Consider the following 17,750-nt stretch of genomic DNA (forward strand, 5'->3'; position numbering starts at 1 on the left):
ACGAATAAACGAAACGACACAAAATATAAAATGCCAGTTTTTCTTTATTATTTAGACAAAATAATACTTCATTATACTTTTCTAAATATTTTAATTAATAATAATTTTTCACTGAATTTTTCTACTCTCTTAATAAAATATTATCGAAATATTAATGAAATTATAATGAAATTTTAATGAAATTGGGTCAAAATTGTGAATGCTTTTCAAACATATTTCAGCAAAAGTTCATTATATTTTCAATGAATTATTTCCATCAGATACAAATATCTCAATTGAGATCTTACATGCGAAATTTTGCGGAAACCTCAACTGAGAATTCAATTGAGAATTTAATTGAGAATTCAATTGGGAATTCAATTGTGATCTCAATAGAAATTTTTCAGTAGGGCGTTCTGTCGTTCGGCGCGAAATGTCCGGGAATAACAGCAAAGATCAGGCATACTCGCGGAGAAAGTACTGTACTAAAAATTATATTAGAATGGTACTTTTTTCCTCGCAATGTTTCCTGTCAAACTGACTGAAATTGTAATATAATAAAACGAGTGTCAATTGGTCCATCGTCAGTGCTCGTCTCATAAGTTCCGCTTACGAGGCGCGATCCGGATCCGAAAGATAAGTCACTAGTGGTCGCGGTTAACCGTAAATTGGCGTCGAAGAAATCGCTGTGAGAAACAATTTGCATATTTTTCTGTAATTATTCGCGAAGAGGTACAGTCTCGACAATCTCACGCGTTAATTACCACGCGTGTACGTATGCCTGTGATAAATCGCGCTTAGCATGGCGACGACGAATTGAACGTAGTCCGCGACACTGAAATATATATTACCTGGAACGCGCGCTGCCTCTTGAGGCGTGCGGGATGAGAGAGAGGTTCCCTGTTTCCTCTCTTATCCTAGTCTGGTTCACAGTATAGTCGAGAGTGGGGAGAATGTGATACAATCCAAGTTAAAAGTTAGAGATATATGAAAAGCAGTGACCACTGAATGGCAATAACTTAAACTTATGGACGAAATTTTAAGATATAAAAAAAATATACATATTTTTTCTCACTTATTATCTCAGTATTCACTTATCGACTTGTTATTAAGAAAAATAAAGCAAAGATGGTTCCTAATTCAGAGATTCAGCTTATGTTTAGAAATCAGCCTACTTAACTTTTGGTTCAGACTATATTAGACAAAGACAGAGCGCTGTTCTAGACTTACAAACATGCTCTCTCTCATCCCGCAACACTCAAAAGGTAGCGCGCGTTCCAGCTAGTATATGAGCGAGTTTTTTAATTCATCGATGAATTAAAAAACTCGTCCATATATTTCAGTGGTGAATTTACCGACGTCCTCTGCATGATGCGTTTTACCGTGAACGAGCGTCGGGAGATGATCGGCCGTGGTAACGGTAAGACGTGGATGAAAAGTCCATTCTATAATGACAGTAAGCCAGCAGTAAAAAAATAGGAAGTAAGAATAAGAAATTGATCAATCATAGTTGATTATTCTTTTGACATTCGACTGCGATTGATCAATTTCTTACTTCAATTGCTTTAATTTTTAAGCCGTAACAAATTGACTAATCACAGCCATTTAAAAGTAATTCACAATATTTTAAAAATAATCAACTGCGGTTGGTCAATTTTTTACGGCTTAAGAATTAAAGCAAGGTTGTGGACAAGGGCATTGCAAAAAAAGAACTAGCTTCCAGAGCTAGAAAATAGCTGTGGCAGATAAGATGTGTCATTGAAATAGAGACAGCTAATGTCTACCGAAGCTAAATTTATTTGCTGTAAACTTAGGCGCTACAGCGAGAAATATTAGCTGCTAGAAATGATTGTAACAAATGATTGTAGCTGTACGGAAAACTTCTTTAATATAAGAAATAAATCTTTAATATAAATTTCTTTAATATAGGAAATTTAGGAATAACTGCCATTTTCTTAGCTACTTGAAATAATGTGCATTTTTAATGTCACCTATGTTTGTATTTCATAGTGAATGTATCTTAACTGTCATAGCCAATTCTTAACAGTGACAGCTAAATGATTATCCTTTTGACTAAGTTTGAATCAGCTACCGTGGTTTAACTGATATTACTAATAGCGAATTCGGTTGCTTGCACTAGTGTGCACTGAGTGCGCACTAAGGCTTATTCATAGTATGTTATTATATTTAAAGATTGTCTTAAATAATTCTCAAATAAATTCTCAAATATTTTTAATCATAATATGATATGTATAACATCCGTACGAATCATTTTATTAGTTAAAATGTCTTTAAATATATATTTAAGACATGATCTTAAATATAAGAATGTACTGTAAACAAGCCTTAATGCGCACTCAGTGCGCACTAGTGCAAGCTACCGAATTCGCTATAAGTCATTTTTTTGCGTGTAGAATGGGCTAAACACACATCACAATGTGTCGCACCTCTCTTTCAGAAAAACTTCTCGCCAACTCTTTATTTCGTCAGCTATATATATATGTACAATGCGATATATGTGTATATCTATCGGCAGAGATTTGAAACTGCGACTTACTGCGGCAGTACAAGTTAATTAAATTCTAAAACAAATATGATCTACACTTGATAGAGTAATCTTGTCACCTTTGTGGTGTTCTCTCATTCAAAACAGTTCTCACAAAGTAAAATGATGGATTCCACTCTAAGAATTTTACTGCATCGAATCCTGTTCCTCTTTTTTCTGTTTGTATGAGTACAGATACTTGGAGCCGTAGTACTCTTTGAAGTAAGGACCTCTGAAGTCGCGATATTGGGCCATCGCTTCTTCTACCCGGTGCTCGAGCATTCGAACTTGTCTAACCTGATTCTCATGGTATATATGGTGCAAATATTTCTCGTATTCCTGCTGAGGTGATGGGAACAGGTAGCGTTGAAAGAATCTCTTGATGGGATGCTGAAACGAAAAGATAAGAGCTGATCACCGTCCTGACTTCACGGATGCCTCGCACATGGCTGCTGCTGATCCACATAAATGCCTGAACTTTCCAGAAAAGAAAGATTCCGTCGTCAGGATAAATATCTTACCCGATGGTACTCCCATTCTTTAGGCACGTAACCCTCCGGGATTGGTTCGAGTGTAGCAGGTCCAATGAAGACATTAATTAAGAAGATCCCACTGATAACAGGAATGAAACCCAGCAGAAAGTAGAAGTGGAACCAGTCTTTCGTTTTGTGCCATTGAAAGCGACTCGGCTGTATCACCATTAGACGTTTCTCGGACATGCATCTTGCTAGCTCTGGAAAGACAGGAAAACATGTCTGAGACTCGCGTTGCTATATGCAACATGAATCAATGGCCTGGTCGATCGATTTTCGAGTGTCAGCCGACACTAACGTGCCAATTATTGTCAATGAGCGCATCTGTACTCTGACAAATGTAGGATCCTTCATCCTACTATACGGAACACACGAAGTCGTATGCCTGTGCAAGACACTGTGCGGTAGTTGTTGCGTAACAAAACACTAGCGCATCCTGACAGTAGCTCATTGACAGAACAAGAAGCACTTGCTTAACGACGAAACTGTATTTAGTCATGCGTATAATCACCCTTGTTCACTAATGATGCTCGAAAAGCGCCGTTTTGCAGCAATTTTTGACCAGCTGCACGGCAAAGACTGCTCCAGACCACCATCTTGCCTCGTGTCGAAGAGGAGAACCCAGACGTGTGGTGCTCTCGAAATTCGAGATGGAAACGCAGCACACCTACTTACTGATCGTGGTAAAGGTAGGGTTGCACTACTCATTGGATAACACGTGGTCAGATGATAAACGTCTCCGAAATATATACTACCTGTAACGCGCGCTACCTCTTGAGTGTTGCGGGATGAGAGAGAGCATGCTTGTAGGTCTCGAACCGCGGTCTGTCTTTGTCTAGTACAGTCTGAACCAAAAGCTAAGTCGGCTGATTTCTAAACATAAGCTGAATCTCTGAATTAGGAACCATCTTTGCTTTATTTTTCTTAATAATAAATCCTCGATGAAAAATTTTTCATGCATAATTATATATAAAATTTGTCCATACATAATTATGTATAATTATATATAATCATATAAAATTATATATAATTATACACAGTTATGTATAATCATATATATAATTACATATAATTGTATGCATAATTATGTAAAATTATATATGAAATTATAGATAGAATTATACATGATTATACATGATTATATATATAAGTAATATGTATTAACATGTATGGACAAATTTCATACATAATTATGTAAAGTCATATAAAATTATATGTAATTTTACATTATTATATATAATTATGAATGAAAAATTTTTCATTCATAATTATATATAATAATGTAAAATTACATATAATTTTATATGACTTTACATAATTATGTATGAAAAATTTTTTATTGGGTCGATAACTCATACAGCATAAAAGTTTGAAAAAGATTTCAGAAAGATTTTAGAAAAGTCTCAGAAAGATTCAATGTTTCTGAAACCTTTCCGGAAGCTTTTTGAAACTTTTGTGCTGTATGGGAAGTGAATACTAATAAATGAGAAAAAAAATATATATTTTTTTATATCTTAAACTTTCGTTCATAAGCTTAAGTCATTGCCATTCAGTGCTCACTACTTTTCATATTATTTCTAACTTTTAACTTAAATTGTATCACATTTTCTCCACTCTCGACTATACTATAAACCAGACAAGGATAAGAGAGGAAATAAAGAACCTCTCTCTCATCTCGTACGTCAAGAGGCAACGCGCGTTCCAGGGCTCTTATTCTTGAAATAGTTGCGTATACATAACTTTTACTGCGTAGGTTTAATCATACCATAAAATAGCTGCGCAATGAAAATTACATATACGTAAAAATTTCAAAAATATGGGCTCAGGTAGTATATATTTCAGTGAGCGCAAAGTCCTCAAATACCATGCAACGGTAATTTAATGCACGATAAACTTTGAAGCACGCTTTAAATATCGTTTTGCGTGCTGCAAAATGTTACCGACGAGGTATCCCAGACAACATAATGTCGGGACATAAGACGACTTAAAGATCATCTTTAAGATGTCCTTCGACGATTTACGTATAAATGTCTTTAAGGCGTCTTATGTCTTGATTTTAGACATTATGTTATATGGGATTATTAAAGATCGTAAATTTTCTACTGATAAAAAAAATCGTTAAGGAATTCAGAGGTAATTGAATAAGACATTATCTCGGCTATTTTCAGATATCTTATACAAATACCTGGACGTTCAGTGTGTAATAAAATATTAGCTAAACAAATTTACAACTGATATATATATATATATATACTATTGATTGACGTTTTATTGTTATATATACATACCTGCAACGAAGTATATTCAATATTTTTGTGAAATTGCATAATTATTACCTACATTTTACATATTTTTATTGACAACTTTAGTGACGGATTATTAAATAGCGAAATTTTCTAGCATGCAAAATCCAGGACTAATAAATAAATGTATTAACTATTTACGCAAAAATAAAATAAATAAGTCCATATGGTATATGTAAATATATATAATAATATATATATAATACACATACATATAATGAGTGCGATTAATGTGTTAAGGAGATATTCTAGGATGAAGACTCGTTTTCAAGGCGATTTTTGGGAATTAATTTTAAGTAAATGGTTAAACCTAAAAAATTAATGTTTTGCACTGACATTTATTCGTCTTTGAAAAAACATCTCAAATTTTATCAAAGCTTTTATTCAAAATTGGAGAAAATACAAGTGGACGAAACAGATCACGCTGTAAAATAATTTTCCATCGGATATGTTGATTGCCGCCATCCTCGTCATCTGAGATAAACAAATTTGTTCTTATTTTGTTCTTTATGAATGTGGCTATCACCCGAGCTAGAATTAAATAATTTGAAGAAAAATTGACAAAATGGCGGCGCATGAAAAATAATAGGCTGATTTTTACTAAAAAATTCTAACTTTTCGCAGTCCGCAAAAATAGTAATTTTAAAGATATCAAAAAGATTCTAGTTCGAACGATAGCCACGTTCATAAAGAATAAAGTAAAAGTAAATTCGTTTATTTCAGACGACGAGGACGGCGGCAATCAACACACCAATGGAAGATGGCGTAATCTGTTTCGTCTACTTGTATTTTCTCCAATTTTGAATAAAAAGCTTTGGCAAAATTTAAGGTGTTTCTTCGAAGATGAATAAATGTCAGTATAAAACATTAGCTCTGTAGGTTTAACCATTTGTTTAAAATTAATTCCCAAAAATCAGGTCTTGAAAACGGGTCTTCATACTAGAACACTCTTTTAAATGTTGTTGGTTATTATTAATGAAGTCAGCAAATTAGCGATAAAATTGCAAATAACTTAATAAATCAATTAATTTAAGACATAATTCCAATTAATATGTAAAAATGAACACAGCTGTTCGCTTCTCTCATTCAGTTTTCCGCAGCTTTTTATTTCTTTTTATTAATTAATTGCGCGGCCAAAGATTTTCTTGAATGTCGTCGGGAGAAGTAATTTTTATCTGTCTAGTCTTAGACAGACGATAAAGCGTCGTTGGCGTCCATTGAGTCAGAAATTGTTTTGTTTCGACGCATTAATCGCAAACACGATCCGTTGCAATGGCGATCCGTCAGGCACCAATGAAGCCGGGTCAAGTGAACAATTGAACTCGAGAAACGATTGTAAATTACGAGCGCCCGGTCGATTCTCGTGACAGGATCCAGAAAATTCCCGGGTCGCGTCACCGATCACGTCTCACGCGCATAAGGACGACCTTATCCGCTTCGTTTTCATCGAGCACCCGCGCTGGCTTCAGCGCGACGAAACACGAAATGTCAATAGCGATACGTAACGAGCGGGCACCTTCAAACATCTCCGGAGAGCGCGACAGTTCCTTAAACACCGCGTGATTTAATGCACGCTAAACTCTTATCTTTTCGCGTGCCGCAACGATCGACACGAGGCTGACACGAGTCGCGGCTGAATTTGCGGCGACGATCGCCGCCGGCTGTCCCTTCGATAATTCGCGAGGAAGATTGCCCGCGCAAAAGCAAACGAGATTAAACTCGTCCACGGGACACGCGATATCTCGTCTATCTCGCGTGTAAAGAAAAAGAAGTCGTGCGAGATACTAAAGTTTGCATTCTTATGTAATGCGTCGTGCCGTTTAAGGCCAATTAGACGCGCCATTAACGGCGTTCTCATGTATGACCACAATGGATCTTGGAATAGCACGCGATATCCGGCTGCTCGCACAGCTGATTCAGTGGAAACTTGTTCCGCCCGTTCCTGCGTTTCTTCTTTTTCTCTCAATTTTGTTTTTTTCTTTACCCCTTGAAGCCTTAAGTGTCGGATTAGAGATAACGGCGGTTTATAGGTAATGGTAGCGAGCAGCTGAGCGCGTCTGCTTCTAGTAGGGAAGGTAGAACGATTGAACGTGAGTCATCGAGGTTTTAATGGATCGATACGTACGATAACGGCACGATGCGTAGCTTTGTAGAGCGTTGGTCAACGGTCGTTTGTCGAATTGTTTGTGCTTTGTAGTTGGGAAAAGGAGGATATTCCTGGCAGAGGAAATTATCATGTAATCTTATTTGCTCGTTGCTTTGAGGGTGGAGAAATTAATTAAAGTCGATCGACATTAATTTCAGTCACGAAATCTCCATAAAAATAACGTCCTGAGGTCGTTTTAAATGTACACTGGATATCTTATTTATATTTTAAGTTAATTTATAATGCCTTTGTGTCTTAAATCGTTCTATTTTGTATTCCTATCTATTCCTACTTATCTATTGTATTCCTATCTTACACGTGATAAAAGTACATGTGCCCCTTAAATTGTAACTTGGAGTTACGATTCGACCTTCAACCGCGGAGATGAGTTGGACGTTGAATGATCTCACCACGAGGGAGATTTCAACTTATACAAAGAAAATATTGAAGGAAAAATAACGTCACAATTAGATCTCTTTTTCCAATCTTTTTGTAAAGCTGTACTATATTAAAATTGCAATACTTTTGCAGTAAATTGCAGTACAAATTATTATAAAAATAGTAAATTTGATGCGATACAAAAAACATTCAAGTATACGTATAATTACAATAATTTTATACTGAAAAGTTAAATGCATGCAACATTTTTCAGCAAATATTTAGCACAGTTTTGATCATAATTCTGCGTACGATTCGTAGGAATTTCGTTTAGTATTTTTCTCACGATATTTTCTCTGTATACAAAATCTCAGCGGATCACGGGACAAAGATTCCAACGCTGGGGTGAACTGGAGATCCCGTTCCGCGTATGTCCCGATACCCTCCAGGTGAATGACCGTTCAGAAAATCACCTACAAGCTGGATGAGTTGATTTCGAGTAGAATCGTCGCGTTTCGTATGTAATACGTGTCTCTCTCATACACGTAAGCTTTTTCTTGAGCGTTAATAAAACACGGACTCAAATCCACTGTTGTGCGGATATTGGAAGAAAAAGAAGATAGCGTGATTGTAAATCGTCACGTTTAACAGTGGAGCCGACGGATAATTTCAATTTTCACTCTCTCTCTCTCTCTGCTTTAGTAAATAAGTACAGGGTGACCAATGGGAATGTGTCGAAAGTAAACGGTTATTACTTCGCAACAAATAGGCCGAATGGAATGAATAAAATGCCACTTTGTAGAGGAAACTTGTTCAGTTTTATTACCATATGTATAAAAAAGGAATATAGTAATTTAATAATTGAAATATACATTATAAGAAAAAGGACAAAAATTTGCTTGCGCGTATGAATTAAAAAAGGTAAAAAAAGGAGCGCTTAGTTCTTGCGCTTCGTAAAAGAAGAAAATTGTCATACAAAATATTATATTACAAAATAATTCGTACAACAAACTTTACTTTTCTGTTACAAAATTAATGATATCAGGAAATTTGCTCCACGTGAATATGATTAATTGTAACATATCATTATATCATTTTTTTAATCACTTTATTTGTTATTAGACTTTGTTATGTACCTATTTTTTACATGTTACATTATTTTGTGTTAGGTATATGTTTATAAAAAGAGCAAGAATTTGCTTGCGCGTATGAATTAATGGTACATGTTTTCAAAATGTTGTCCATCAGGTGAGGAAATCAGCTGAGTAAGAAAATTTGTTCATGGAAGTCTAAAGTGTCTACCGATTTTTCTATCCGATTTGAATTCGAGTGATTTTTTCTTCGAGGTCACCTTAAAGACAAATATTACAAAACTCAAAACATCACAGAGCTGATAGATAATATTAAAAAATGCTCTCGCGGTATTTTTTAATATTATCGTTTTCGAAAACTTTGAAATACAATATCTAACATAGATATGCAGTATCTAACATAGATAATATTAAAAAGTGCTCTCGCAGCATTTTTTTAATATTATCTATGTTAGATACTGTATATCTGTGTTAGATACTGTATTTCAAAGTTTTCGAGAACCATTACAGTTCTGTGTTGATTCCGATGGCCAATATTTTGAGAACACACCATTAATTCATACGCGCAAGCAAAAATTTTTGTCCCTTTCTTTATAATGTATATTTTAATTATTAAATTGCTATATTCCTTTTTTATATATATGTGGTAATAAAATCGCCAAGTTTCCTCTACAAAATGGCGTTTTATTCATTCCATTCGGTCCATTTATTGCGAAGTAATAACCGTTTACTTTCAACACATTCCCACTGGTCACCCTGTAAATAAGTGAATTTCAGGGTTACACGTGTGACCACGCGATTTCAAAACACGTGCAAACACAGAAGCTCGAATGATGTACAGTATGAAACACACCGCGTCCGCATTTCCACACGACTGGAGACAAAGTGTCCCTTTCCCTTTCGAATTCAGGCGAACTTCGCAGGAGATGCCGCGGCGATTTGGAGGACAAAATCGGGAAAATCGATGAATGCGCGGCGCGAGGGGAAGAGCGAACGTTAGCAACCCTTAAGATCGACCACATTGGGCACAGTGTGTGACACACAGCACACACAGCGATTACACACGGAGAGTCAGGTCGGACGTAGAAGGAGAAGGAGAGGCGACGAGGTTTCCAGGCTTTCTCTCAGCCAGTCGTCTACCGATCGCGGCGCCGAGCAGAGCAACCACGTCGACGAGAGTTAAGCCGGCCGGTCGATCGATCGTGCGTTGCCCGCGTCACGTTGACCGCGCTCTCTTCCCGTCCACGAGAATCATCACAGGAGGAGAGGAGAGGAGAGAGCGAGAGAGCCTCCTCTCCGATCTGCTCCGCTTTGGCTTGGCCTAGCCTTCGCAGTTGCTTCACTTGCCGCTTCGCTCTCGTGCCTTGCCCTTCGTGAACGTTCGCGACGCCCAACGAGATCGATTTGCGGGGCCAGACAGGTGGCTTGGAAACGTAAGTGCTTCTCCAGTCATTAAGCGGCCTCGGTATCTACATACAATGTACGAGCTGCACCTTCGGGGCACTCAGCGAGTCGGCCAGGTGCAAACGACGCGCTTGTAAACGAGAATTTGCTCGATTCAGGGCGATCGCAAGTCATTCCTCGCGATGTCAGGGAGTCACTCGGTCGTTGCTGTTTTCCCTCTTGTTATTTATTGTCATTTCGCGGAGGGCTTCTCGCTCGTCTCGACCTGAAGTCACCTGTTACTGTCGCTTCGATCAATACGCACCTTTCGCACCTTCCTCATCGCGGGACGTACTTCGCGACGTGATCTAGACTTCAACGAGGGACAGAGGAAAAAGACAAAGGGAGAGTGCAGTCCAGAGAAACAGAGGACTCACTGACAGCGCGCGTACCTGTTGGCTTATTTACTGTCAGTGCCTCGGGAAACGACGACGACGCGTCGGTCGGGGCGTTGATCGCGCCGAATCGATCGATCCTACCGCGGTCTTGTAAACACGGGGAGCGTGTCGAGCGGGAAGCAAGTCGCCAGGATGTCGGCCACCAAAACGGTCTTTGAACTCGCGAGCTATCTCAGGCTTCCCTCGCTTTGTGTAGGGCCTGTTGTTCAACGTAACGTAACTTTATCGTATCTCGTAACGAACGACATTAGCGAAGTAAGAATTCTGAGGGAGAAGCTCATCATACGTCGATACAACGATGATAAAGTAAAATTGAGCATTTTTCATTTCGGTTGCTCAAGACTCCATTAAACTTCATCGCACAGCAATACAAAAAATGGATTTTTAAACTTGCTTTATCAAATAACATAAATGCCAATCTTGTAAAGGTAAACGCGAAACAGAATTATAATAAAATATCCATTTTAATATCTTTATTTTTACCTTCTAAAGTTTTTTGTTAAAATTTTAATTAAAATTACCGGATTTCTCTCTCGGTTTGGCCAAGATTCGAACCATTTTTGACTAGTTTAGCATAGATTTAAAATATTTCGGTTGGAATCTCGGCTAAAGAAATTTAGAATGATTCGTGTCTCAGCTATGTCGATTTTGTTAAAATTTTAATTAAAATTGCCGGATTTCTCTCTCGGTTTGGCTGAGATTCGAACCATTTTTTACTAATTTAGCACAAATTTGAAATATTTCGGTTGGAATCTCGGCTAAAGAAATTTAAAATAATTCGTGTCTTAGCTATGCCGATTTTATTAAAATTTTAATTAAAATTGCCGGATTTCTCTCTCGGTTTGGCTGAGATTCGAACCATTTTTTACTAATTTAGCACAAATTTGAAATATTTCGGTTGGAATCTCGGCTAAAGAAATTTAAAATAATTCGTGTCTTAGCTATGCCGATTTTATTAAAATTTTAATTAAAATTGCCGGATTTCTCTCTCGGTTTGGCTGAGATTCGAACCATTTTTTACTAATTTAGCACAAATTTGAAATATTTCGGTTGGAATCTCGGCTAAAGAAATTTAAAATAATTCGTGTCTTAGCTATGCCGATTTTATTAAAATTTTAATTAAAATTGCCGGATTTCTCTCTCGGTTTGGCTGAGATTCGAACCATTTTTTACTAATTTAGCACAAATTTGAAATATTTCGGTTGGAATCTCGGCTAAAGAAATTTAAAATAATTCGTGTCTTAGCTATGCCGATTTTATTAAAATTTTAATTAAAATTGCCGGATTTCTCTCTCGGTTTGGCTGAGATTCGAACCATTTTTTACTAATTTAGCACAAATTTGAAATATTTCGGTTGGAATCTCGGCTAAAGAAATTTAAAATAATTCGTGTCTTAGCTCTGTCAATTTTGTTAAAATTTTAATTAAGATTGCCAGATTTCGATTGGAATCTCGGCTAAAGAAATTTAGAATCTTGATAGAATCTTGGTAGAATCTTGATAGAATGAGAGAATCTTCGATAGCTGGATGCCGCCGAACGGCATTTCGACTTCCGAGATTAGATATCCGGGATTGGTCTTTATTTAAAGCGCAGCTATCTGTAAACGTGACACCACCTTCAGCTCGACTTTTACCTCACGTGTGTCCGGCTCGTGTTCACACCTGCATCTTTATTCATGCTCAATCTATTAGAATTACTCGGCATTACTCGGCTAGAACAAAGTCCCACTGATCCAGTTGTATCGGTGATTTGAACTCCGACTTCTTCGATTTTATTCTACTCGACCGGCAAGAGTGTGATATTTGTTCCGCGCGATTATCCAATTATATATTTTCCATTATTTTCGTTTTTTATAACGTGTTTTCTAACGGTTCAAGTTATCGTATTCCAGCAGAACTCGTATTTAAAGAAAAGTAGCGGAAGTACAGTATCCTCCATAAGTTTGGAAACGCAGATAAAAATAAGGACATTAAAATGGATATTTTATTATAATTCTGTTTCGCGCTTACCTTTACAAGATCGGTAATTATGTTATTTGATAGAGCGAAGTTTCAAGTTTAAAAATTCACTTTCTGTATTGCTGTGCAATGAAGTTTAGTGGAGAATTGAGCAACTGAAGTCAAAACGCTCAATTTTACTTTAACCCTTAGTAATACGAAAACACAAAATTGTAGAGAAATTTTTTCAGAATGTAAATTGTGTAGAAAACTTTAATCTTTTACACAGAAGAAATTAAAATTTTCTCAGATTTTTTCTTACGTTTGTAAGAAAAAATTTTGTCTTAAATTGAAAAGAAAGTTTTCCATTTTGTTCATTTCGTTTTCATAAAGGCTAGATTGCACTAGCGATTGGCGATTGAAGATTGGAACTTGACCAATTGAAACAATGCAAGCCAAGGCTGAAGCTCGTTGATTCGTCAAAATCTAATCTTCAAAATCTAATGTAATATCTAACAGTTATCATATATTTCTCAATTTGAGACATGCCACGAACGCAAGAAAAAGTCTGAGAAAATTTTAGTTTCTTTCGTATAAAAGATTGAAGTTTTCCATACTATTTATTTTGTGAAAAAATTTCTCTATTTTTGTGTTCTCTAATTTTGTATTTCCATATTACTAAGGATTAAAGTAAAATTGAGCATTTTCATTTCGGTTGCTCAAGACTCCATTAAACTTCATCGCACAGCAATACAAAAAATGGATTTTTAAACTTGCTTTATCAAATAACATAAATGCCAATCTTGTAAAGGTAAACGCGAAACAGAATTATAATAAAATATCCATTTTAATATCTTTATTTTTACCTTCTAAAGTTTTTTGTTAAAATTTTAATTAAAATTACCGGATTTCTCTCTCGGTTTGGCCAAGATTCGAATCATTTTTGACTAGTTTAGCATAGATTTAAAATATTTCGGTTGGAATCTCGGCTAAAGAAATTTAAAATAATTCGTGTCTTAGCTATGCCGATTTTGTTAAAATTTTAATTAAAATTGCCGGATTTCTCTCTCGGTTTGGCTGAGATTCGAACCATTTTTTACTAATTTAGCACAAATTTGAAATATTTCGGTTGGAATCTCGGCTAAAGAAATTTAAAATAATTCGTGTCTTAGCTCTGTCAATTTTGTCAAAATTTTAATTAAGATTGCCAGATTTCGGTTGGAATCTCGGCTAAAGAAATTTAGAATTATGAGCTATGCCGATTTTGTTAAAATTTTAATTAAAATTGCCGGATTTCTCTCTTGGTTTGGCTGAGATTCGAACCATTTTTTACTAATTTAGTACAAATTTGAAATATTTTTGGTTGGAATCTCGGCTAAAGAAATTTAGAATAACTTGTGTCTCAGCTATGTCGATTTTGTTAAAATTTTAATGAAGATTGCCAAGATTGTCCTAATTTTTACATTTCCAAACTTATGGATGATATTGTATTTGAACAAAAGAAAAAGGGGAAATTCGATTGAAATTTCGTTGAGCCTTTCGCCGCGGGTGAATTTACGGCAGCGATCACAGCCGACGATGCGTTGCAAATTGTCAAGTTTCTTCAGAAACTTCAGAATAAATCGCCACGTGAGTTTTGAGAAATCATCGTCACAAAGCCGTGAATTGAAATCGAGCTGCGTCGACTTCAATTGGTGGAGTCGGCGCTCATTATTGACGAGCCACGACGACGTTGTGCAATTTGCCTTCGTCGCAACAGGCGATTTTTACAACCTTTATGCCGCGATATGACGCCGCTGTCTCTCGATGAGAACCTCGTAGAATGGCCTAGGATCGATTGCGCCAACGTCATTGAAGTTGGACTTACACAAAGTCGATAAACATACGAGAGTATCGAGTGGCTCGACCTTCGTAACGTTACTTAAGATTCGGGGATAATAGCTTGGACGCGCGGCGTTTTCGAGCTGGGAGAAACTCGGTCTGATTTTTGTTTCTTTTCTCACGTCGGTCTGGTCAATGATTATTTCGCGAATTCTTCATGTTTTGCGCTCAACAACAGGAGAAACAGAGCAAGGAAAACGGCTTAAAAGCGTCACTTTCACGCATCGAGCGCCTCCCTACCTTCGCGTACTAGAAGAAGCTCTTTGAATCGTGAAGGAAAGTTGCATTAGCGTGTGTGTGCGTGCATTACGGCACTTATCCCGGGAATTCGCAGAATTTTACCATCCATTTCAACGTCCGCGAAATCGCCACCTGCAACAAATCGTTTTGCGCGACGGTTACGTTAGCGGACGCTACTTGTACATCGCGCATAAATTTTCCGCGAGCAATTCTTTCCTCTCTCTGTCTGAGTTTTACTCTCTCTTATGTACGAGAGAAGAAAACGACACAAAGACCGCCGGATTACTTTTGTCTCTCTCTCTTTCTCTCCCCTCGTCAAATCTCGTTAGAAACAAAAGCTGTCGCGTGAGCTTATATAAGATCAGTAACAAGAATGACTAGACTATCGAATTCATTACATTACAGCCGTTAATTACCACATGACAAACGTTTGTTTGTGCCTGTGACACGCACAAACGGCCGCACGACTATCTCAGCTAATTAAAATGTTCAAATGTTAACAAGACATTCGTTCAATGTCGACGACACGTCAATGAGACTCATGCAGCTGTCAATCTCATTCCCGCTCGTTTATATGTCGGAGCAACTGTTATTTTAGAGAAAAAGTATCTGAAAAATATCTAAAAAATATATTTAAAACTTTATCTATCTCTATTTAATTTAAAGTATATCTAAAAAAAATATCTAAAAAAAAATAATAATTCGCAAATAAAAATTTTTAGATATTTTTTATCTTACTGCATTGACAAGTAAACCTACCCAAGAGATACACTCTAATTTCTTTCTAATTTGGCACAAATGTAGAAGCACAAAAAATATTTAGGTCATATTTTTTAATTTTAGCCCATTTTGAGTTTCACAAACAGTTTATAGCTTTTTAATCTTCTCACTCCTATCATCAACAAGTGCAACAAAAATGCATAGCAAATAAAATATACAAGATATAATTAAATAATTTTAATAAAATCGGCATAGCCGATCATAGTTGAGATACGAATCATTCTAAATTTCTTTAGCCGAGATTCCAACCGAAATCTGGCTTAATTAAGATTTTAACAAAATCGACATAGCTGAGACACGAATTATTCTAAATTTCTTTAACTGAGGTTCCAACCAAAATATTTCAAATCTGTGCTAAATTAGTCAAAAGTGGTTCGAATCTCGGCCAAATCGAGAAATTATTTATAAAAATAATTTTTTTCAACTTCTTACATGTTTTGTTTTAACATTTTATTATTTATATAAATAATTTTACACATTTGACTTTATATTCATAATCAACAAACCAAAAACGCCTCAATCTTGTATTCAATTTTATTTCTTATGCATTTTTGTTGCACTTATTGATGACAGAAGTGAGAATATTAGAAAGCTGTAAATTGCCCATAAAACTCAGAGCGGGTCAAAATAAAAAAACCTGATTTAAATATTTTTTGTACTTCTACATTTGTGTCAAAATAGATAGAAATCGGAGTGTATCTTTTGAATAGGTTTATTTGCGAGAAGAAGAGAGAGAGAGAGAGAAAGACAAATGATCTAGCTTAAATTATAGTTATTTATGGCCTCGACCATATTTTCTGTAGTATAATCGTAGCGGTAACATGCATATAAGACTATTACCACTACATTGTATAATAGTAGAATTGAAGTGAGTCGCGCGGGATGAAAGTCGAATATGTGCGCGCACGCGAGTAATTTGGATGAAATCGCCGATCGTGCGCAAGGGACGGACGTGTCGTATTCCTCATGGGATCTCGCGAGATCGTTAGTCGTCGAAGCCGGGGAAACGAACCGCCTCGAATTGACAGCAGTCGTACGCGTGCAAAAGTCGTTGAAAAGGAAGCAATCCGGCCGCTCACGCGAACGCTCGTTCGCTCTCGGCGCGTGTAGTCGTGCCGGCGTGACCTTCCTCGCGAATAAGCATGTCGTGAATAGGTTCGCGAGGGTCGCGAGAAAATGTTCACTCGCGGATTTTCCGATTACGCGGATTTCTCGTCCCGTAACGCGAAATCGCGATATCCGCGAGCCATTCGCGCGAGCCATTCACAAGTGAATGTATCTCGCGAGAGCAAATCTTCTCACTCCTATCATCAACAAGTGCAACAAAAAATGCATAAGAAATAAAATTGAATACAATATATAGTTAAATAATTTTAACAAAATCGGCATAGCTGAGACACGAATCATTCCAAATTTCTTTAGCCGAGATTTTAACCGAAATCTGGCAATCTTAATTAAAATTTTAACAAAATCGATATAGCTAAGATACGAATTATTTTAAATTTCTTTAGCCGAGATTCCAACCGAAATATTTCAAATTTGTGCTAAATTAATAAAAAATGGTTCGAATCTCAGCCAAACCGAGAGAGAAATCCGGCAATTTTAATTAAAATTTTAACAAAATCGGCATAGCTCATCATTCTAAATTTCTTTAGCTGAGACTCCAACCGAAATCTGGCAATTTTAATTAAAATTTTAGCAAAATCGGCATAGCTGAGACACGAATCATTCTAAATTTCTTTAACCGAGATTCAAACCGAAATATTTCAAATCTGTGCTAAATTAGTAAAAAATGGTTCGAATCTCAGCCAAACCGAGAGAGAAATCTGGCAATTTTAATTAAAATTTTAACAAAATCGGCATAGGTCATCATTCTAAATTTCTTTAGCCGAGATTCCAACAGAAATCTAGCAATTTTAATTAAAATTTTAGCAAAATCAGCATAGCTGAGACATGAATCATTCTAAATTTTTTTAGCCGAGTTTCCAACCAAAATATTTCAAATTTGTGCTAAATTACTAAAAAATGGTTTGAATCTCAGCCAAACCGAGAGAGAAATCCGGCAATTTTAATTAAAATTTTAACAAAATCGGCAT

General features: G+C 36.3%; 3 protein-coding genes across 6 annotated transcripts in view; 1 reads left to right on the top strand and 2 right to left on the bottom strand.

Annotated features, from left to right (window-relative positions):
* The window catches only part of LOC116844500 (facilitated trehalose transporter Tret1-like), a 74,673-nt gene that overhangs the window by 40,910 nt on the left and 16,013 nt on the right, over window positions 1–17,750 (bottom strand). The window contains exon 1 of one of the 3 annotated variants that reach the window (XM_032816074.1): window positions 14,875–15,549. The exons of the other annotated variants lie outside the window; for them this stretch is intronic. The gene's annotated coding sequence lies outside the window, so the exon portion shown is untranslated. Of the gene's footprint in view, window positions 1–14,874; window positions 15,550–17,750 lie in introns of those variants that run through there. 3 annotated transcript variants of the gene reach the window in all.
* On the bottom strand, window positions 2,428–3,738 carry LOC116844503 (NADH dehydrogenase [ubiquinone] 1 beta subcomplex subunit 5, mitochondrial). The gene is made up of 3 exons (XM_032816081.1): window positions 3,569–3,738; window positions 3,046–3,257; window positions 2,428–2,914 (listed from the first exon to the last, which is right to left on the bottom strand). Exons 1-3 carry the CDS (start codon window positions 3,651–3,653, stop codon window positions 2,672–2,674), a joined length of 540 nt encoding a protein of 179 aa, XP_032671972.1. The 5' UTR covers window positions 3,654–3,738; the 3' UTR covers window positions 2,428–2,671.
* Window positions 9,853–17,750, top strand: part of LOC116844502 (facilitated trehalose transporter Tret1-like) — a 32,893-nt gene continuing 24,995 nt past the window's right edge. For both annotated transcript variants that reach the window (XM_032816079.1, XM_032816078.1), the window contains exon 1: window positions 9,853–10,408. The gene's annotated coding sequence lies outside the window, so the exon portion shown is untranslated. The remainder of the gene's footprint in view (window positions 10,409–17,750) is intronic.

Source organism: Odontomachus brunneus, unplaced genomic scaffold (genome assembly GCF_010583005.1).
Source record: "Odontomachus brunneus isolate Ranch 3 - 2012 unplaced genomic scaffold, Obru_v1 Obru_scaffold_042, whole genome shotgun sequence".
NCBI lineage: Eukaryota > Metazoa > Arthropoda > Insecta > Hymenoptera > Formicidae > Odontomachus > Odontomachus brunneus.

Bases quoted from the DNA above. Each gene is read 5' to 3' on its own strand.
- LOC116844503 (XM_032816081.1), bottom strand. From the start codon at position 3,653: ATGGTGGTCTGGAGCAGTCTTTGCCGTGCAGCTGGTCAAAAATTGCTG. The intron at 3,258-3,568 runs GTGATTATACGC...CTGTCTTTCCAG, and splicing joins AGCATCATTAGTGAACAAGG to AGCTAGCAAGATGCATGTCC. The intron at 2,915-3,045 runs GTAAGATATTTA...TTTTCGTTTCAG, and splicing joins AAGAATGGGAGTACCATCGG to CATCCCATCAAGAGATTCTT.